This window comes from Schistocerca americana, chromosome 2 (assembly GCF_021461395.2).
Source record: "Schistocerca americana isolate TAMUIC-IGC-003095 chromosome 2, iqSchAmer2.1, whole genome shotgun sequence".
Classification (NCBI taxonomy): Eukaryota; Metazoa; Arthropoda; class Insecta; order Orthoptera; family Acrididae; genus Schistocerca; species Schistocerca americana.
In genome coordinates this window covers 1,160,184-1,184,027 of record NC_060120.1, presented here as the reverse complement: position 1 = coordinate 1,184,027, position 23,844 = coordinate 1,160,184, and the positions used below count along the sequence as shown (strand labels likewise).

The 23,844-nt window shown below is 43.3% G+C and overlaps 1 protein-coding gene across 2 annotated transcripts in view; it reads right to left on the bottom strand.

Annotated features, from left to right (window-relative positions):
• The window catches only part of LOC124594884 (cytochrome P450 9e2-like), a 111,942-nt gene that overhangs the window by 1,210 nt on the left and 86,888 nt on the right, over window positions 1-23,844 (bottom strand). Inside the window, exons 7-8 of one of the 2 annotated variants that reach the window (XM_047133356.1) lie at window positions 21,544-21,765; window positions 6,011-6,274 (exon numbers count right to left, since the gene is read on the bottom strand). In XM_047133356.1, coding sequence (XP_046989312.1) covers window positions 6,011-6,274; window positions 21,544-21,765 — 486 coding nt within the window. The remainder of the gene's footprint in view (window positions 1-6,010; window positions 6,275-21,543; window positions 21,766-23,844) is intronic. The other variant, XM_047133357.1, reaches the window with a different exon arrangement.

Sequence of the window (23,844 nt, the reverse complement as noted above, 5' to 3'; positions counted from 1 at the left end):
TCAGTCAGTTGATCTGTTAATCTAATTACCACACGTATATATGGAGAATCGTTACTATCAGAATAGAAAGGAGCAGACAGAAACTTTGTTTGTGTGCAAGGAGTTATTGAGAGCTGAGTGCTACTACTCCGTCAGATGGACTTTATGAAAGAATCATGACGGAAGGAACTGACGCAGAAATAAGAGAACTTGAACACCAAAGTGGATTTAGGGTTGGAAAATCCTGTGTCAATAAACTGTTTATTCTTAATCAACCAGCATAAAAGCTTTAGATACGTAAAATATCTACACTTGGTATTACTCGATCTAAAAAGTACATGATTGTGTACCAACATTCGAACTGTAGACGGCAATGGAGCTAAACAATATACATCGAATGCCATAAAAAACTTATAGAAAAATAATATGAGTAAAATTAAGACATTCACAGGATTTTCGTATCACTTCCAAGAAAACAAGGGTCTAAGACAAAGTAGCTGCGTTTCTCCAAAATTATTCGAAAAATATGATAGCGAAACATTAAAACACTGTCTAGGAAGTGTAGGCAAACTTGTGTCCAACATCAGTAAAGCTATAAGCCTACATAATTCGCTGTCTGATTATCACCTGGTAGTCCCAGCACAAAATCGAGAAGATACTGAATGTCTTGTGAGGAAACCTCCTGAAGAACATATAAAGTGGGACCTGAAACTATACACCTCACACACAAAACAGAAATGAAATATTTGGTATTTAGGAGCCTGAGAATAGAAAAAATAACAGCCTAATGAGTTCTGATAGATGAGGAGAACTGTAACTGCAGAGGGAACAGGCAAAAAAAAGTGCTCTGTAACACGGTGATACGAAATGCTACAGCAGCAGAAGTTAACCTTGTGAATCCCTAACACAGGGGAAAAGAGAATTGTTCGTACTTTTTAACTACTCTCGGTAAAAAATTGAAATCAAGAATGAGCCGCGTAGAAAACAGTTATTTGGAGACAAAGATGCGGGCAGATTGTACTACATAAAGTTAAGATGACTGACATCAAAAGAAGAATGAGAAGTAGAAAAAAAACCTTCGTTATGCTGTAGGGGAAACAACTTTTTAGTTCTGTCACATGAAGATGCTGCTGGAGTAAGGGCTGTAACAGATAATTTTGGAACTGTGAAGAGGGTAAAAGCGATGTAGACCAACTAATTGATGGGTGAAATGAATAAGAAGAAGTTGAAAAATAGGTGGTTTTGTATCTGAGGGTATGACAAATGGCCTGCCCTGCTACAATAGAACTCGACTCGTAGGTAGAAAGAAAACATAACTTAGCCATCAGTCGTGTACAATACAAAGTAACAGCTGTCTCTGTCGATCAGCGCGTACAATGAAACAGACCTTGGTGCCAGATTAGCACTGAACGGGTTGCCCGAAGAAATTGCAAACCGACAAGAGTATATTTTGCTTTACTGCGAGATATTTGGTTGAATACAAAAACACGAACATAAATACAATAAGATAGGGAAATTTATACTGTAGACAGCATTTTCTTGTGGTACACATAGAACTAGTTGTTACCAGCATGTGGTGTAGTCGAAAACGCAACACCTAACTGTGATCAGAATAATCCCTATTAAACTCAAGGTTAACACGTTCTTCCGCCGACCGCTTCAATTGTACGCTGTCATGAGATATGTAACGTTGGCCTGGAAAGGCTGTTCAACCTGGAGGTGGAGTACATAGTTGTAAAATGTGAAGGAAAATTTCGTTTGTAAACTTCTCCACCGCTATCTGGGACCTCACTATCCGTCATTTTGACCGTTCGCCAAACTATTTCTACATTCTGCACATGGTATCCGCGATCACGTAACTCGTCAATTACCTGATAAGAGAAAGTAGTAGCTTTGTAGTCGAACAGGGAACGAGTGTAGGATAGCGGTGGGCTCTATTACCCGTGGAACGAAGTGAAAGATACTCAGGTCACATGGAAGTAAGGCCTGAACATTGAGAATGTATTCTGGAAATGTCTCTCTACTGGACGGGTATGCCTTCTCGAACACTGAGTCCACAAAAAGAGCATCGAGACACTTTATTCAAAGAGATTTGAGAATGGTAAACTATTATTTTTGAAGCAATGGATATGGAGAATCCGTATGTAAACCTTTTCTTAGTTCTTCTACAGCTTGTGATATAATTCTGATGGTGACGTTAGTTTCTATATCGAAAGATAAATAACAGTCATACGACTGATAGTTGTTTAATAAATTCTGTGGTTTTCTAACCCGTAGTTAGTATGCTTTAAAAGTTGTTTTTGGTGTGGCACTGCGCACACTTTTTACTACAGCTTATGAATGAATCACTTTCTTGTATCTTTTATTATCAGCCGCTGTGTGCAGATTTACTTACACAGACGTCAACTTACAAATCGAGCTATCACTTTTGGTTCTCTTTTTATTGAGATCATGACGGAAGTCTCCATTCCTTATCGATAGTAAGAAGCAATAAGTTTTGAGGGAAATGTTTCGTTAGTCAAAACTCTCCAAACCTGTAGTATGAAATTGAAAGTTGGTGTTCCATTTCTTCTAAACCGCCTTTTGAGGTAACTTAGTTCTTTTGATTGAAAGAGGATACCAAATTATTTGAGTTTTTCTCTCGAGAAGCAATGTTTTAGTTAATAAGAATTACAACATAAATGTGAAATCATTCATTACTTTTCAAACACCTAGCCTAAATGAAATACTTCCTCAGATTCATAGCCACCAAAAAATGCTATCGTTTCATACGTATAATGATAATGACATTGCAATTTTTATTCTGGGTACAATCAGGTTAATTTTGTTTTTTAATATTTCTGGTACTATAATCTCAACATATAAGAAAGCAATGTCCTGACAAGCAGAATAACACACATCATCGCCCAGTCCGAACAGCTAAGAATAGATACTTGAAATTAGGCGAAGGTGTGGATTTTATACTGTAGGCGTCGCTTATGAAGGGATTTTTCGAAATTCCAACTCGAAGGAGGTTAAATAGGGGATGAAGTGTTCTTTTGAAAAATGTCGTTGTTAAGGAAATTTTGAAGTTAGACCTATGAAAACTGGTATTTGGTTCCTACGAGTAGGTCAGAAATAAAGAAGTAGGTGTTGAACCATTTTTGGAAATTCAAACCTATGGGAGTGAAGTAGTGGGTAAAAATTTTTATTTGGAAATATATAATTACTGAAGAACTAGTTAAGTATTTTTTATGTCACATCTACGAACATTTGTATCTGACCACACGGTTACAAATTTAAAAAAAAGATGCGTTTCACTGTTTTTGGAAATGGAGTCCCTAAGACCCTAATAGGGTCGGACTGAATCACTGACATATCATCGCCCAACCCAGACCACTAACGACAGAATCTTGAAGTTTGGAGAGCGTGTGGATCTTATACTGTAGGCATTGCTTAAGAAGGAATTGTCCGCAATTCCACTCCTTAGCAGGTGAAATAGGGCATGAAAGGCGTATTGAAAGTATGTCTCTCTTAAGGGAATTTTGAAGTTAAAAAACTACGAAAACTAGCAATTGGTTTCTCAGTTCGAAAATAAAGAGTATTTGTTTCAACATTTTTGAGAACTCAACCGCTATGGGGTAAAATAGTCGATGAAAGATTTTTTTGAAAATAAATAATTGCGAAAGAGCAACTAAAGGATCTTAAGCCTACGTCTACGACAACTGGTATTTGGCTTCTCGGTTAGAAATAAAAAATACGTGTTTCAGTTTTTCTGGAAATTCAACCGCTAACGGAGTGCATAGGGGACGAAAAGTTTAAAAAAATATTTCGTTACATTAAACAAAATGTAAAGCTTTTCTTATGATACTTATCTGTTGTTTCACTTCTCGGTTAGATATAAGGAAAGATTTGTTAGGGGATGAAAGTTGCTATCGAAAGAAGAAGTTGCAATTTGTAAAAAACAAAAAAAAAATCGATTAAAAGAAAAACTAAAATCTCTGCAGGGCATAGAATCTACGGGTTCGAAACAGCGGTCGGTAAGCTAGTATGCGTATAAAACCAGTACAATGATTATAAATGTGAATTATATTTTAAAATGGCCTTGGCTTAATGTAACAATGTATGAAAATTAATTAACGAAGGTACTGCATCGTCATAATGTTGCAAAGTTTGCCCGACGCACAAGCCACAGCTTTTCGAAATCTGCCCTAGTTCTATCCTGAGATATGACGACACATTTTCAGTCATGTACCTCTTGGTGTACGCTACAATCTTGAGATCTGAAGACACGTTTGTTAGTCATGTAACTGCGAACGTGTGTCACAGAATAAAAGTTGCCAACGCTGACTTCAAGTACGACCACTTTTCAGACAAAATTTCTAATAGTATCTGTTTTTGTTCAACGCGTTGAAACAGCGCGTGTTTGGAATTTGTAAATCTTACTTTATTTTATTTGACTGACATAAGTGTTTATATAAGAAAACAAAACTCAAATGGGAAGAGAACAAGGTACCAGCACCTTTGGACTTGACACCAATGTTGAATAACACATGTAAATATTTTACACAGGAAATAAGTGGGTGTAAGAAGGATATACATATACTTGGGGGCTCATGAAACATCTTACAGAAACGAAACGTGACGATATAAACGGGTGTACCTCAGCCGCTACGTATTTAGAGCCCGATGTAAGATGCTATATCTCTTCATACCACCAGAATATTCCTTATATTTCCTGACACCATGGTACAGTTTCTATCTATTTCCTTACCACTGGCCTGAAGCTGATAATAACTAACAGAAGCAGAGGTGACGCAGACATCGTCGAGCTGTCTAGAAAAGAAATTTGGACCGAATGTGGCCGGGTGTCAGCACTGTCGAAGACATCCCCTATTTCTAGTACACAGCCCACTGTGCGAAATGAGATGACGGGAGGATATCTGGATGTAGGGGGTCTTCTGACAAGAACTGTGTTGCCAACGCGGAGAACTGTCGACAGTGACGTAGGAGTATCCAAAGGTATGCAAAGTGCACTGACTGCAATAAAAAAAATTCCATAATTTTCACTACAGCAAACCAATTACCTCAGAAAATTTGTAAAATGGACCACGACAAGCAGCCAATCTCTAACTTTAAGAGAGTCTTAGAATGCAAATCCCCACAAAATGCTACACAAATACAAAATTTTGCTGAATGATAAATGACTTGAAGTCACGCAACCACGATGCCTATTACTTCAACAGGAAAAAATTATATTTTTATTATTTTGCCATTACTGTTAATCTTCTGTGAGACTCTTATTGAGATTCATAATTTCGTGATAGCCCAGTGTGACCTCTCCCACCTTTCGCTATAAAACTTTCATTTGTGTAAACCATGGCTTCGCCACAGGAACAGGCTTCGCTGTCCGATCTTGTACGTTTTCAGGCTCAGCAAATGCGCAGCTGCGTGCTGCCACCAATGGACTGGTCACGCTACAAACTGCGGCTACTTCGGCGCTTCCGACGCCACCGCCTGTACCGACGGCGCCGCCGTTTCGTGGCTTCAATCCTGACGTTGAACGCTGGCCAGAATACATGGCCCAGCTCGAGGCACACTTCGCAACCTCGTACAACACACCAGGTACAGAGCGGCTTGCCTTTTTCACTGCCAACGCGGGTGTTGTGTTGTACCGCGAGCTCGTCAACCTGTTTCCCAGCGCCCACCCAGAAACTAAAACTTACGACGACGTGGTTGATGCTTTGAACTGCCACTTCCGTGACAGTGTGAATGTGGCGGCTGCACGCTACGAATTCTTTCGTCTCCGGTGTGGCCCTACTCAGTCCAATAAATCTTGGTTAGCAGACTTTCAGGGACCAACTTCTGATTCTGACTTTAACAGCAAGGAAAAAAACAAAATTTTCACTTAGACCAAATGCTAAAACAGACAGAGGAAGACCAAGGAAATGCTATTAACAACGGTCTCTGTGACCGGAACAGACGACTCACCTACCCCTTAAACGAAGAGAGTGGTGAAGTAGTAATTTTCAAAATACACGACTTTGCTTACCGATACATACACGAGGTCCTGATCCGAAGGGTAGGAATGTAAAGGGCTTGATGCGGTGCTTGTTCTCTGGACTGAAGCGTTCCGGGTCGAAAGTTTCTGGGTCTGGATGGTACCTGGCGTCGTGGTGGATGCAGTACACGGGGATCCCGACGATCTCGCCTGGCCTCACCTTGACGCCTCGGCAGGTCTCCGTGTCCGGCAGCTGGTAGGGACGCACACACACCCTGTCCAGCGCCACACCTGGGGTGTACATCCGTAGTGTTTCTGCGAACAGGAAAACAGCGCTGCCTTTGTCAAATCAAACGGGCAGTTTGCGCTTTTAGCCAGCATCCATATTAACTGTATGTCCCTATTGTACATCAAAGTCCCACGACGCGTTTTTCTTTCTCTGTGCTGTGGGTAATCTAAGGAACTGCTATAGATATTTTGATAGTGTTTACACTAATAGATAGGCTGATTCACGAGGAAGGTTTGCACATACAAATTACTTCTAATAGAAACGATAAGTGTGCAATTTATCCATTGTTATCTGTTCCACAGTTAACTGGTGCCCGGAGTGACGTCTAGGGGCACTGACGGAAGCTGTGAGCTGGTGAGCTCTTGAGGAGGCGGCATCTGGCGGGGGAAACTGTAAACAGCCGCCGCAACTCCAGGCAGCCACCAAGCTGGACCAGAACCTTTACACACTACAGATTAAATTACTCCAGCGCTTTTTTCTGTCTGCATGCGAAGACTGATCTCAGCAACTACTGATAAGGTTTTCATGAGGACGTTTTATGTATGTCTGTACACATTATAAATTGAAGTAATCGTCGCGTTTCTCTGTCTCTATGTGGAAGATAATATTAGTGCTACTGTAGGGGAATGATGCAGTATTAAATGACAGATAGATTACTAAGTACTATAAACAACTGGTCTGCCCATAGATACTTACAGTTAGTGACAACCATATGATGCCGGGGCACGCTGATAGTTAACGATATAATTCGACAATAGTCCTGCATCATATGAATGTCTACTCTGCTGTCAACATTTCAGACTGTTATAAGCTTGCAATGTACACAAATGTCTTAAGTGAATATTACTATTTGTATATTATTATTCTTTTATATTAATTTAATGTATCTGGAGTTCAGTATGAAGACAGGGCCTTGGTTAACGTTTTTACCAATATTCTCGAAAAGTGGTTGACCAATTTACTTCAGAGTTTTACACAATACTTAATAAACGTTTGGACAGACGTAGGTTACATATTTTTAAATACCTATGGTATAGATATACATAGAGGCCACATTACTGGCAAAAATATCGATGAGTTCTTGACGGATTTAGTTACACATGGTACATAAGTATACATTAAAAAAAATGTTCTATTATATAAATACAAGCCTGTTTAGTAAAGCTGCATGGCCCCGGGAAAAACTACGGCTGTAGTTTCCCCTTGCTTTGTGGCACAACTTGACGAGAAGAAGGGACCGGTTGGTAGGACATGTTCTGAGGCATCAAGGGATCACAAATTTAGGACTGGAGGGCAGCGTGGTGGGTAAAGAGCGTAGAGGGAGAACAAGAGATGAATACACTAAGCAGATTCAGAAGGATGTAGGTTGCAGTAAGTACTGGGAGATGAAGAAGCTTGCACAGGATAGAGTAGCATGGAGAGCTGCATCAAACCAGTCTCAGGACTGAAGACCACAACAACAACAACATCAGATTCAATCACTGTTCAATGTCATTCAACAATGTCTGGTGCAGGGCTCGTGCTGAATATCCACAACTTGCACCCAGGTTCGTCGTTGAGTACACCATGGCAGGCGCTCCTGTCTATAATGCAGCGTCAAGGGTAACCGCAGCCATGGTCTCCGACCTGATAGTCCATGCTGCTGCAAACGTCGTCGAACTGTTCGTGCAGATGGTTGTTGTCTTGCAAGCGTCCCCATCTCTTGACTCAGGGATCGAGACGTCATCTCGACTGCTAGTGAAACGAGGCCGTTGGGATCCAGCACGGCGTTCCGTATTACCCTCCTGAACTCACCGATTCCATATTCTGCTAACAGTCATTGGATCTCGACCAACGCGAGCAGCAATGTCGGGATACGGTAAACCGCAATCGCGATAGGCTACAATCCGACCTTTATCAAAGTCGGAAACGTGATGGTACGTATTTCTCCTCCTTACACGAGGCATCACAACAACGTTTCACCAGGCAACGCCGGTCAACTGCTGTTTGTGTATGAGAAATCGGTTGGAAACTTTCCTCATTTCAGCACGTTGTAGGTGTCGCCACCGGCGCCAACATTGTGTGAATGCTCTTAAAAGCTAATAATTTGCATATCACAGCATCTTCTTGCTGTCGGTTAAATTTCGCGTCTGTAGCACGTCATCTTCGTGGTGCAGCAATTTTAATGGCCAGTAGTGTATGATATTCGGAGGTATGCCATAATGTTTGTCACGTCAGTGTAATGGTAAAACTGCACAAAACTTCAGCTATAAACTGATCGCACGTTATGGACAGTGCGTTTGAACTTGTAACTACTTCTTTACAGCCGTGAAGAACACAAAACCGCATCTCACAACTGACTGGTGACACTTCACGTCTACTTTTAGTGCCTTTCTGTCTTCCTCTTAGGTGCAATAACATTAAAAATAAGTTTAGTTTTCTATCCATACAAAAGAACTAAGTATGAAAACATTCAGGCAGCAAACGTTGGAACCATAGCTTTGTATGCTAGTTTGTCTTAAAAATGGTGGATTAATTCACTCTTTGAAACAAAGGGTAATTCAAAACACTCCATGAAAGTGTTTGCTAATATTCAAAACAACACATTTTCCTTGACATTTCATCAAGAATTCTTCGAAAGTGGTACAGTCAATAACAGCAGAAAATGGTAGAGTAAATGATTCGCTAGGATGCAGTTAATCAGTTCTTAAGTTTTCGCTCCGATGTAACGTCTGAAGTTTGAAAACAGGCAGAAACGTTGTTCAACTAACCTCAATTCAGGAAAAGTGTCAGATTGATCCGATGATAAGAAAGACCCTGGTACACGACCCCTCCAATATCAACCTAATGACATCCGTAAAGTACTTTAGAAGAAGATAATCTTATATCGGTCATCGTTACCTTTGGCATTTCAGACTGATAACTATTAACATCAACTAATCCCCTCTCGATTTTATCTTGTCATCATGTTACTCTTTTATGATGAGAAAAGAGATTAGCATTTAATGCACCATGATTCATTTAATTACCCATGTTTTAAGTGCCATACATAACAACAGAGACATTTCCGTAAGTTTAGCCCGTAACACTATGATTTTTAATGAAACCGGAAAACAAAAGCTCTGCATGTGCTACTTTTGCGGAATCCCTTAAACCATATTTTTTTTCTTGCTATTTTTTATTTTCTGTCCTTAGTACCACAATGGCACAATGTGTATGCGATGAACCTGAAACAGTGCTACCGAGCAGTGGATGTCTGAAATTGCTACCATGATCGTTTTATTGAAACATGCATCAACCAGTTGCACAAAAGAAATTTTATTTCCTTAATCGGTTTCAGGCATTGAGTGCCCTTTTTCAGAATGTTATAAGCATCGCATAATTTGCAAATGTCAAAAATAGGATGCTCACAGCACATTGCTGTGGTCATATGGTTCGTAGTGCCTGTACAAAAATGCCTGTACCATTTTTTACAGGAAATATGGCCCACATCACCACAGCAATGTACTGTATGCATCCTATTTTTGACACCTGAATATAATATGACGCTAATAACATTCTGAAGAAGGGCACTAAATGCCTGAAACCGATTAAAGAAATAATTTTTTTCTGCAGCTCGTTGATGATTATCTCAATAAACGCAACTATAGTTGCTGAAGGTGGATAAAATACTGAACAATAACGTGGTCACTTGCATTAAAGACATTTTCGTTTCTTAGTCCTCTATAATTTTTCTTTGCTTTTTTTTATTTTTTTCTTTATTTTGAGTTATCAGTCTTCCGACTGGTTGATTTGGCCCGCCACCAATTCCTCCCTTGTGCAAACCTCTTGATCTCAAAGTAGCATTTGCATCCTACGTCCTCAAATATGTTCTGGATATATTCCATTATCTTGCTTCAGCTATACATTTTACTCTCTACAGTTCTCTCATGTCCCATGAATTTTTCGCACCGGTCTCTGCTTGCTGTCTCTGGCATTATGTGGATGATATTTTTCCGAAAGTCCGATGGTACATAGCATGTACACACCAACGTGAACAGTCGTTTTGTTGCCACTTATCGCAACGATGTATGGAAGTGAAACATGGACGATAAATAGTTTGGACAAGAAGAGAATAGAAGCTTTCGAAATGTGGTGCTACAGAAGAATGCTGACGATTAGATGGGTAGATCACATAACTAATCATGAAGGACTGAACAAAATTGGGGAGAAGAGGAGTTTGTGGCACAACTTGACAAGAAGAAGGGATCGGTTAGTAGGACATGTTCTGAGGCATCAAGGGATCACAAATTTAGCGCTGGAGGGCAGCGTGGAGCGTAAAAATCGTAGAGGAAGACCAAGAGATGAATACACTAAGCAGATTCAGAAGGATGTAGGTTGCAGTAGGTACTGGGAGATGAAGAAACTTGCACAGGACAGGGTAGCCTGGAGAGCTGAATCAAACCAGTCTCCGGACTGAAGACCACAACAACAACAACAAGCCTGTTTAACGTAGTTACCAAAAATTACGAAATATTCGCGAACAATTTACTTTCAGTTACTACACAAGACTCAATAAACTTTTGGACTGACATAGACTTCATAATTTGATATAGATGGTATATAAATATATATATACTATTTAAAGGGGACACGTTATTGGCAAAAATCTTGAAAGATATCTTTTAATGTATATAATATACAAATAAATGTGTAATATGTAACTAGGAAACGTTACTAGTAAAGATCTTCAAAAGTTCTTGACTGATTTACTTCAAAATTTTACACCATACGATAACGGCATTCAAACAGCCTTTCTTGACACTTTCTTAATATATATCAAATATAAATAAATGTGTAATATATGAATGGAAAACGTTGTTGCCAAAATTTCGAAAAGTTCTTGACCCGTTTACTTCATATTTTCACAAAATACTCAAATGAATATTTGGACAGACATGGTCTGTATATTTTTAATGTATGTAATATATAAATATACATTGATCAGTCAGGCCATTATGACCACCGACCTGCTATCGACATAAATCCGTACAGGCGACAGTAACATCAGCTGGCGAGGCATGACTGCTGGTCAGACACACACAGACACGTTTCGTATCAGTGAGCATGCAGTTCGTTTGTAGGATGAGAAGACAAGCGGTTTATGTGAGGTTGACTGAGGCCAGATTGTGATGGCCCGGAGGCTCGGAAACTGCACAGACTTGCCCGGTGTTCGAGCGGTGCTGTGGTGAGTGTCTTCAACAAGTGGAGGAACCACAGCCAGACTAAGTCCGGAGGTCGTGGGGTTAGGCGTCCACCCGTTAATACAGACATCGTAGGCCGAGCACACTGATAGAAAAGGGCAGGCGGCGAATTGTGGCTTAACTAATGCTAGATTTCAATGCTGGGCAGAATACAAGTGTGTCTGAACAGACAGTGCACCGGCCACTCCTAATGATGGGCCTCCGCAGCCGACGACCCACGTACGTGCCAATCTTAACGCCACGACACCGGTAACTGCTACTGAAATGGGCACATGACCAGGTTTACATACGGATTTAAACACACTGTATGGAAAAATCTGACTACGGAGGGAGAATACAAAATATTGGCATTTACAATAAACAGCAATGGAAACTGGCCACGTGTCGGCGTACTGGCTGAAATCAGTGGAATCGAGAACGTTTACTATGTTAAAGGACACTCGAAAAAATATGTTTATTAAGCTCTCTTCCCATTTGGATCGGCTTAAAAAGGATGGTTATATTCTATGTAAGTGTGGTGAGCTGGACGTTGTCCACCTAGCAATAGAACAGCCATTTGCCGACTTTAAAACTGATGGAATAACTACATTTAATGATCACTCATTCGCAAAAGTTGTGAACTTATTGTTCTATACAGAAATCCCACAAGAATGTGGAGCAGAAGAGTTGCTGACATACACACAGGAAGTTGAAGAACGCTTTAACAATAGCGTCATGGATGAGATACGAGGTAAAATTAAAATCCCCGGATGATCTTGTCTAGATGAACAGCAGGAAGGAACTGAGCTAATAGTTAATGCCCTAAAACAAGTATTTTACAGGACGAAAATTAGATATGTACTAGAATTCGAGCATATACCTCCTCTGTATATGTCAAATTGCTGGTTAGAGGAAGAAACAGATGATTCAGATGTGGATTTAAGGAAAGAGTTGTTTTCTGTGTGTAAATACATATGCAAAAGTTAATAAAGACTTTGTACGAGGATATTTACGTGTATTATTTGCTAACATACCACAAATCCTAAGACATCTCCTATATACAACGATTTCTAGAAGAATACAATTCAGTGTCTTTCGGTATACAAAACTCAGTCGAAGTGTATTGTATTGTATTGTATTGTAACCGTGGACCTAGAAACGACGGAGAGGCTCCGTCCCTGCCGCAGACGCTGTGGTCCACAATCCCACGACGACTACCGCAGTCCACTTCACCCCTCCGCCACCCAACACCGAACCCAGGGTTACTGTGCGGTTCGGCCCCCGGTGGACCCCCCCCCCCCCCCCCAGGGAACGTCTCGCACCAGACGAGAGTAACCCCTATGTTTGCGTGATAGAGTAATGGTGGTGTACGCGTGCGTGGAGAACTTGTTTGCGCAGCAATCGCCAACATAGTGTAGCTGAGGCGGAATAAGGGAAACCAGTCCGCATTCGCCGAGGCAGATGGAAAACCGCCTAAAAACCATCCACAGACTGGCCGGTTCACCGGACCCCGACACAAATCCGCTGGGCGGATTGGTGCCGGGGACCAGGCGCTCCTTCCCGCTCGGAAAGCTGTGCGTTTTCTTTTCTTTTTTTTAAGTCTATGTAAAGCGTTTGCTGCATGTCCTTCGTGCCGGTGATTTGAATTCGCACGTCTGCTTGCTGGCGCCTCTTTTTTCCTCTATATTTTCTTTTCTTTTTGAAAACCCTTTAATAAAAAGGAACTACAAAAAAAAAAAAAAAAAAAAGAAACAAGTGCCACCACCACTTTTCATCCTATAACAAAAAAATCTGATCCACTTCAGGCGTTGGCTCCTGACTAAACCTACCCCAGAGAGCTGCCTATATACCAGAGGAAATATGGGAAATCAAGGTGAGGGCTATCCGTACAAACAAAACAAAATCTTCCTTTTTTTAATTTTATTTTTATTGTCTTTATGTTATTTTATTTTATTTATTTATTTATTTATTTTTTTGTTTAGTTTTGTTGTGTAATTCATCAGAGGCCTTCTGCGCCCTGCTGGTAATATGTTGAGTCACGTCTTTTCGAAATTGATGTGTTCCGTTCAATTGTTCAGAAATGTTCATTGGTTCAAACAGGAAACCTTCTTCTCTCTTGGCTTAACACATTCCAGCTGCGAGGCGGCTCATGGAAAGCACTCCCAAGGAAGTTCGAGAAAAATTGTCTGTATTTAGGGGGACGGGCAACGACATAATGACGGTCATTGAGGTATGTCCAAAAATCGAGTACAGAGTTTACAGTTTGTCCAAATAAGTAGTGAATGGCATGTCCGCGAATCCAATTCACAGCATTGGTCTTTGTCCGAGGAAAATAGTCACGTTCCGGAAATAATAATGAAAAGGGAGTAATCCGATCCGGAATGTCCCGCATTAGAAAAGGTACAATACGTCGAACCAAGTGCCAAACCTCCGCCGCCGGTCCGCAAACAAACCGATGTACATCATTGTCTGGCAATCCACACGTGGAGCATAGAGGTGATTGGGCGAGGTGGATACGATGAAGGCGAAATTGGTTGATTTGCTTACCATTGACAGTTAGGTACCAGACAGATTGAACATTCGTGTCAAGGTAACAGGCGAACACCGCGGGCCATACATGACGCCAGTCAACCTGGGGGAACTTTAGTTCAATCGGGTTAGGTGGACGACCTAATTGGAGGACATTGTATACTGCCTTTGTATTGAGTAAAAGCTGTCTTGGTAAGGTGAGGCGTAGATAACTGAGTTCCAGAAAGAAGTACCGTATATAATGGAACTGGTCCGGAACATCCGAGGTCATCACTGGGGCTGACAGTGAGACCGGCGAATATGCCGACAGGAGGAGACCAGTGAGGCTCGTTGGGCAACGTGTCCATACCGTCATCTGGGAGCTGACAAATAGGGCGCAAGCTCTATCCGGCACGTGAAACAGACCTATCCCACCTCGTTCACGCGGAAGAGTAAGGGTTGCATAGTTAACTTTGAACAACAGCCCAGAGCTGACGAAAGATGCCATCGCTGCCAACATGCGACGTGCCACAGTAAGCGGGAAAGGTAGAACTTGTGCTACATGGGGAACTCGGGATGCGATATGTATATTGACATATCGAGCTCGTTGGAGAATATCTAGGGATCGAAGGCGATGGTCCATAAGACCTGCTCTGATCATTAAAAGGAGGCGTCGGCAGTTGATGGTGGCTGAACGCCGGAGATCAGATGAAAAATCTATTCGCAAACAACGAATGGTATCAACGGTGGTGAGAGGTGTAACGCACTCCACGGGAAGTCCCGTGCCAATGAACATAACTTGTGACTTACGTACGTTTAAAGAGCTACCCGACGCCTCACCATAAGTCGCTTCCCACGTCAAAACAGCTCGAACCTCGTCGGCATTACGTAAACAGATGACTACATCGTCAGCATAGGCCGTGCAACAGAATCGGTAGCGATCTATGGACAACCCTACCAAACGTTGTCTTAGTCCACATAGCAAGGATTCCAAGGAAAAGGCGTACAAAATCGCTGATAGAGGGGAACCTTGACGTACGGATCGACCTATTATTATCGGTGGAGTGAGTCTGCCACTGTGCATAACCCTGGATGAGGCACCCCGGAGAAGGCGCATCTACCGTGATAACGGCGACTGGGAAACCCATATGGTGGAGAACGGCCGTAAGGAAAGAATGGTCAACCCTATCAAAAGCTTGACTAAAGTCCAAAGACGCAAGTGCTCCAGAGAGGCGTTGTGCCTGGGTAACGGTGATCATATCCCTGTAGCGGCATAAAGCCGTGCGGATATTACTATCCCCTCCCAAAGATGCTTGGTCTGGCGACACAACATATCGGGCAACGTTTTTAAGTCGTGCTGCCAAAAGGCAAGTGAAGATTTTCATGTCACTGTTATGGAGGGTGAGGAGCCGATAATCACTGATATTCTGGCCACCATGCGGTTTACGTACAGGAATAATAATTCCTTCCATGAAAGAGTCCGGCACAGGTACTTCCGGAGACATCAGTTCCCGACAGATGGAGGTGAAGGTGGACTCTAACAAATCACGGAAGGTGCGATACAATTCGAGGGGAAGACCGTTGGGTCCTGGGGAGCGATTGATGGTTCCTGCCCGGATCGCATCGCGGACTTCGTCATCAGTCACCTCTGACATCAAGTCAATCGCCGCATCTCCTGGGATACCACCGAAGTTGAGCTGTGAGACTTCCTCGATCAACTCTCGGGAATGTGGAATTGCTGCGTATAGCTGCTGGTAGTGGGCGTGAAGCACATTCCCTATTGCAGATTGGGTTACGTAGTGATGCCCTTCTTGATCTGTTAGGACGTGAATCAGTTTTCGGCGTCGATTTTGGCGTTCTTCGATGATATGGTACATCGACGGATGTTCATGAGGCATGCGACCAGCAGTACGAGATCGTACTATCGCTCCTTCCAAATGCCTTCGCATGAGATTGGAGATTTGGTCCTTAGCATGGTTCATCCTTGTATGGCGCTCAGGGGAGGCTGGCATCGTGGAGCATTCTTGTAGGATCCTGTAGTAAAAGTCCATAGTGCTCTTCCTCCAGGCGACAACATCTTTGCCATACCGGATTAAAGTTTTTCGAAGAGCAGGTTTTGCACACTGGATCCACCAGGATATGGGAGACGGATATGTGGGTCGGCGTCTATTACATGTGATCCAAGTGTCTTCTATTAGAAGTCGACAGTCAGGTGAATTAAGAAGTGCTGTGTTCAGTTTACATAAACCACGTCCGTGCCATACTGCCTGTCTTGTGAGAACAACATCACAGAAGTAAGCCTCATGATCTGAGAAAGCATCAGGCCAGATTTCAGCCTGTCGAGTGTGTTGAATTAGGGGTCGCGAGATGTAGATGCGATCCGGTCGGCTAGAGGAGTGCGCAGTGTACTACGTAAAGCCCATAAGATCACCGTGAACATGTCTCCACGTGTCGACAAATTGTAGCCGCGTGACGACTGTTTCCAGAGCTGCGCATGGTGAGTGACGCGGCAATTGATCCTGAGGTCGCTGGATGCAGTTGAAGTCTCCACCCATGACCCAGTCATCGTGTGGTCCCATAAAAAGGGGGTACCTTCGTTCGCGAAGAAGGCATTGCGTTCACGAAGGTAGCTGGAGCCCGATGGCGCATAAATGTAGACGATGCGTACACCAAAGAGAGTAAGGGCCATACCTCTGCCGTTGTGGAGGTATAGGACATCTTCGGCAGGAAGACCCTCACGTAAGATGGTGGCAACACCACTACCGGTGTCCGAAGCGGGAGAAAGATGCACCGTGAAGCCATGTGGTGGTGAAAAATCGGCGACATGCACTTCCTGAAAAATCGCAATATCTATGTCCGCATCATAAATCATATCGCGGAGCAGCGCTAGTTTGTGGGGCGCACGAATGGTCGCGAGGTTAATCGTTGCGGCACGATAACACTGGTGTTGGAGTCCCACAGGCGCAGGTGGGGCTCCTTCTTCAGGAGCGAGAGGTCGTCGATCTGGCCGGTCCGCTGAAGAGGCTGCTATTGTGCAGAGTTTGCGGGCGTGGGCGCAACCGATGGGGGTGCCCCATCATCAGCAGCATCCACCCCAGTCCCTTCGATCTCCACGTCGTCTGACCAGGAGACTGATTCTGCGGTAGGGCATCGGCTGTGCACATCATCCACGTGGAGTGGAGACGTAGTTTTCGTCTCATCGGATGGGCTCTCTTCAACGTCGACCTGTGGGGGCGACGGCGTCAGTAAGGACGGGTGTTCGTTGCCAGTGGTCGCCTGTGGCGGGTCTTTCGCATCAGACTTTTGGTCATCAAAGAGCGGTTTGTCGTCCATCTTCGTACAATGGATTCATCAGGGGGTGTACGGCTACGTTTCTTTCTCTTTCGTGTCGACCCTTGTTTTCGAACAGGTCGTTCAGAGTCCGATTGCGGGTGGCTTTCGTATGACTCCGGACCAGTCTGAAGGAAAGCAGAAGTAGGTACCACTCCCGGATCAATGTCCATCTCAGTAGCCTTTTCAGTCACATTGCTGCGATGATTTGGCAGGTCAGGATCTGGCGCCTTTGACACCTCAGAAGGATTCTCAGAAGCGGTTGCATCTACCTGATCAGACGACGTCAACGGAGCAGGAAGACCCTGTGTAGAGGTGCTACATTCCTGGGCAACCTTGGCATATGTGACAGGGATCTGAGTGATCACCGCTGGGGACGCTTCCTCGCCGACCGGCGTCTGCATCAGGCGGCGTCGCATGCAGGCGGATCGGAAGTGGCCTTCTTGTCCACAACCCACACATGTTCGGGGTTGGCCGTCGTAGATGACAATGGTTCGCACCCCGCCAATTGTCAGGTATGATGGTATATGTTTTTTCAGTTCAATTTTGACCTGACGCACCCCATTAAGGACATGGTAGGTCGTGAAGGTTTGCCATTTTTCCTCTACGTAACCGATGACGTTACCGTATGGTTGTAACGCAGAGACAACTTCGTCCTTCGGCACTTCAAAAGGTAGTTCAAACACCCTAATCGTGCGTTGACCGTACTCTGCGAGTTCAAGTGTTACAGCTCCGACGTGAGCATCAGAGTATTTGAACTTAAGTCCATTGGCATGGCGGCGAATAACATCTTCACACACCTCGTTGTTTGTCACTTTAATATGAACGACACTACTCGTGATCGAAAAATGGATTCCGATAACGTGGTTAGGATCTAAACGAACTTCTTCACTTATGAACGTTTCAACTTCATGTGCACGAGGTCGCGCATGTTCAGCTGGGAAGGAAACTTTAAGGGTCGCACGGCGGTAAGCGCTCGACATGTTGTTCACGGTGGACGGACACAAGCCTTAAAGCTACGGCGCAGAAGTAAACAAACCCTGCAGCGGAGCACTGGCCGGCGCGCGGGGCCGTCCGTACGCTGCCACTGCTGAGAGCCGACTGGAACCCAGGGTTATTGTGCGGTTCGACCCCCGGTGGACCTCCCCAGGGAACGTCTCGCACCAGACGAGTGTAACCCCTATGTTTGCGTGATAGAGTAATGGTGGTGTACACGTACGTGGAGAACTTGTTTGCGCAGCAATCGCCGACATAGTGTAACTGAGGAGGAATAAGGGAAACCAGTCTGCATTCGCCGAGGCAGATGGAAAACCGCCTAAAAACCATCCACAGACTGGCCGGTTCCCCGGACCCCGACACAAATCCGCTGGGCGGATTCGTGCCGGGGACCAGGCGCTCCTTCCCGCTCGGAAAGCCGTGCGTTAGACCGCACGGCCAACTGGGCGGGCCAGTCAAAGTGTAACTGTTACCAAGTAAACACAGAAATCGTTTTTCAGATTTTTACTCGGAAAGGTAGTAAAACATGTCGCCAGTGGCACAGAAATAGCAAAATGCCAAAGTTGTGAGCGATTGCGTTCATACAAACGACGCAAGATGGTACTTGTAGTAACAAAACGTGAGCTGGCATTGATATAGGGGAAAGTGAACAAAGCCACCGAGTTACTGACTTTTCCTCTGTGGCCAACCGTTCATTACAGTCTTATTAATCCGGTATTAGTGTTACTAGGAGTTCTTAGTATGACAAAATACCTCCGAAACCTTCCATACAAACTGGTAAGTCATGTTTTCCTTCTGTAACGAAATTTATTTGATACATTCAGGAGTAACGACTTCTTTTGCGTTTCATTAAGATCTAAGCAACTTGTATACTTCTCTCGTGCAGGCTACTTGTAAATGCAAATATAACTGCCGTAGTTGAAGAGAATGACGTACGGAAGCTGCACTCAGAGTTTTGGCACGAAAATTGGATAAGTCAAGGTAATTTCTTACTTGGTTTAATCAACATTGCGCATATAAAACAAACAAGATTGTGTAATATCGACGATCCTGCTTTGAGCAGAAGATAAATATCCGTCCCTGACTCTGACCATGACTGTGTGGTTTCGGATGGTTTTAAAGGCTTTTGTCTACGCAGTGGTAAACAGTATAGTTGATAATGTCAGTTGGAAATTTCAGTGTCGGGGCACTCGTACATGCCTTGTGATCTATATTTCGTAAAAATACAGAATAGAAAAAAAGTTTCACGATCAATGACATCTGACGAAATAGCCGATATGATTAGAGAAGCAAAGTATGTATAACTGTTCAATGCTGTAAAGATTTCAGTGATTTTGCCTCGGTATGCGATATATTATTGCATACAGTACCAGCGAAGCTCTGTTCTGCGTCCTGGACTAGAATTTTTAAGGACAAGCTACCCATCATAGAAATACAGTGTTATTACAAATGATTGAAGCGATTTCACAGCTCTACAATAACTTTATTATTTGAGATATTTTCACAATGCTTTGCACACACATACAAAAACTCAAAAAGTTTTTTTAGGCATTCACAAATGTTCGATATGTGCCCCTTTAGTGATTCGGCAGACATCAAGCCGATAAAAAGTTCCTCCCACACTTGGCACAGCATGTCCCCATCAATAAGTTCGAAAGCATCGTTGGTGCGAGCTCGCAGTTCTGGCACGTTTCTTGGTACAGGAGGTTTAAACACTGAATCTTTCACGTAACCCCACAGAAAGAAATGGCATGGGGTTAAGTCGGGAGAGCGTGGAAGCCATGACATGAATTGCTGATCATGATCTCCACCACGACCGATCCATCGGTTTTCCAATCTCCTGATTAAGAAATGCCGAACATCATGATGGAAGTGCGGTGGAGCACCATCCTGTTGAAAGATGAAGTCGGCGCTGTCGGTCTCCAGTTGTGTCATGAGCCAATTTTCCAGCATGTCCAGATATACGTGTCCTGTAACGTTTTTTTCACAGAAGAAAAAGGGGCCGTAAACTTTAAACCGTGAGATTGCACAAAACACGTTGACTTTTGGTGAATTGCGAATTTGCTGCACGAATGCGTGAGGATTCTCTACCGCCCAGATTCGCACATTGTGTCTGTTCACTTCACCATTAAGAAAAAATGTTGCTTCATCACTGAAAACAAGTTTCCCACTGAACGCATCCTCTTCCATGAGCTGTTGCAACCGCGCCGAAAATTCAAAGCGTTTGACTTTGTCATCGGGTGTCAGGGCATGTAGCAATTGTAAACAGTAAGGCTTCTGCTTTAGCCTTTTCCGTAAGATTTTCCAAACCGTCGGTTGTGGTACGTTTAGCTCCCTGCTTGCTTTATTCGTCGACTTCCGCGGGCTACGCGTGAAACTTGCCCGCACGCGTTCAACCGTTTCTTCGCTCACTGCAGGCCGACCCGTTGATTTCCCCTTACAGAGGCATTCTGAAGCTTTAAACTGCGCATACCATCGCCGAATGGAGTTAGCAGTTGGTGGATCTTTGTTGAACTTCGTCCTGAAGTGTCGTTGCACTGTTATGACTGACTGATGTGAGTGCATTTCAAGCACGACATACGCTTTCTCGGCTCCTGTCGCCATTTTGTCTCACTGCGCTCTCGAGCGCTCTGGCGGCAGAAACCTGAAGTGCGGCTTCAGCCGAACAAAACTTTATGAGTTTTTCTACGTATCTGTAGTGTGTCGTGACCATATGTCAATGAATGGAGCTACAGTGAATTTATGAAATCGCTTCAATCATTTGTAATAGCCCTGTAGAAGATTCGTCCAATGAAATGGAACCGTGGATGGAGCACAACGTTTTGATAAAGGGCAAATCTGTCAAGAGCAGCTCTGCAGTTCGTTCTCTATCACCAGCTTCATAAAAGCCAATCATCAGTGATGGTAAAACAGGACCTCCTGGCGAAGTTGGACTACATGGACATCAAATATCGTGCATTTTACCGCAGTCTTTCTACACCATGATTATATTTCTTACACAAATGTGACAGATTTCTGTAAATATATTTTTAAAGTTAATTTAGAATTTTTGTAGTTTTTTGCAAATACAACTTCGTGTTTCATAGTTTCAAAACCATTTTTTTGCTTCTCCTGCAAAATTTGTTTTTGATGATGTACTCCATTCTCCGTGTCAGCGCCTCACTTGGTTCAAACTGAACTGTAGAAAGTCACCAGCGAATTATATGAGCAGCGTATTAAATTTTCTTCCCTATCTCCTCAAAAACAGAGTTAAAGCTTACCGGAGATGACCATGTCGAGGTACTGGCAGGCCATGACCTGTTCGTAGTCGGGTTTGCCGCGATTCTTCTTCATGACGTCATCCACCTCCTGCTGCAATCTCCTCTGGACGTCCTCGTGAGTCGCCAGCAAGTAGCTGCAGAAAGTCATCAACGTCGACACCGTATCGAAACCGCCAAAGAAGAACAGTATTGCCTGTGCCGCAATATCGTCATTGGTCAGACCTGTATCATGGGAGAAACAAAAGACTAAATGTTAAAGTCTTTTACTCCGCTGGTTCAAAATAGAATAACAAAACTAAGGCAGTTCCCTTTCTATTCTCTAGAAGATATAAAAGAGCGACAATGTGTTTTGTCACAGAAATTTTCGTTATTTTGCTAAGCAGCGTCCTAATCTGCATGCATTAACCCACGTCACTAATTTTACTAACCTCAATAGCCAATCTCGTTTATGCACGAGGATGGAAGACATTTCATCTGCGGGATTTAGTCAGGAAAGCGTTACTAGTCGATGGCCGAGAGTTTCTGATTACGAAATTCAGCAGAGTTATCTGTTATGCACATCTCACCGCCATGTGTCATGGTGTGAGAGCGTATGTCTCTCTTGATCATAATAGTCTGTCGTATGGGAATCTAAGCTTGGAAACCCTCTCATCGATACCAGACACGCAAACAGAAAACTACATGTAGAGTCCCGACTGAACAAATTCAGCCTTCAAGGACGCCCCAGACCAACAGAGCCATTCTGGATCGTCAAAGGGCGCAAGCACCACTCATGGGTGCAGTGGGTTCCTTCCGTGAGCAGAGACACCGGCCTACGTCTGTTCCTAAGAATTCAGCTGTCTTTGTCGTTGATTTTGGTGTCACATTCGTCCCTCCCCAAATCCAGTGCTCACATGTTTTTTAAAGATATCACTTCGATCGGAATCCTATAGGAATCGTAATGTAACAGATTGTGCAACTTCAATGGACAACCTCAGGCTGCTTCGGAAGGACATGAGGATGGGGTACGATAACAGCGTCTTCGGCAAAGACGAGGCAGGTGCACTAAATAAACTGAAAAGATTCAAGAATTTTGCTTCGCAGAAAATATGAGCACACAAAGAGATCGCAGCAAGGGGAGTAGGGGCAGGATAAATCATCCACAAAATGGAGATCTGAATGAGTATGGGGCAGGCCTTTGGACATATTTACCAAACACTACTCCTTCTTCCCTTTCCTGCAACGAATATGTAATCAAAATAATGTTTTTATCATCATTATCATCATGGCTGAGGCCTGGGAGCCTGTTCCTATTCATCAGCTCACCGCTTTACTGGTCTTATCAAAAACCACTAGTTTTTACGTCAATATTGTACCTTTTTGGGCAGTTACACACTATCCATTCCCTGTATTATTCTATTTCTTCAACTGTCTTCTTATGTCTTCATTGCTGATATAACGCAGTCTGCTACAATCTCTGACTCCTCTGAGAAACTTAACTTTTCTAGCTTAAACTCCGCTTACTTGTTAGCTTCGCAGCCTCCGGTACAGAGACCCGGTTAGATTCCCGGTAACTCCCCAGTTTTTTTTTAAGCGGTACAGAGTTCAGGAACAGGTCTACTCATCCCTTGTGAGACCAGATGAGGAGCTACTTGAATAACGAAGTAGGCCATCATCAGGATTCGTCTACTACTGGCAATAACGGCTGCAGGAACCGTCGACATGCAGATCACGAGTGCCACGAACACAGATCGCTCCTAGTACTGCTGGTCGGAACAAGCCAGATGCCTGATCCGAAAGCGGTGCTTACCTTTTTTAATTTGGCTCCCGTTGTTGGCATTCGGGTACCATATTCCATTGCCATACAGAAGAGAAAGGACTGGCCTTCCCTCGTAGAACTTCATCTGCGTTTCCGTAAGACAAGTTTTGTTCAGCGCTTATCCGTGCGAAACTAGCAAGCTATCTCTCAGTGTTTTGCTGGAGCACAATGCGTGCTACAGTAACTGCTCTCGATTGTTTCACCAGCTTCTGCAAGAACTAGATGAATAATACAGGGGTCAGACAACAATTTCTCCTAAAACCTTAACTGGTTATTATGAGCCTTAAGTCTTGCCTACGAGAACAGAGGTGAGTTTATGTAGGATTTTAAGAGATTTAATCATATGTTTTGAAACGTCCTAACTTACCAGCTTTTCTCACAGCCAACGTGTTCCATCCTCTCAAATACATTGATATAATCGAGGATTATAATGTATATTTCATGATTATATTCACGTATTTTACTTCGAGTTGTATGATAGGCTCTAAAGACTGCATGTATGC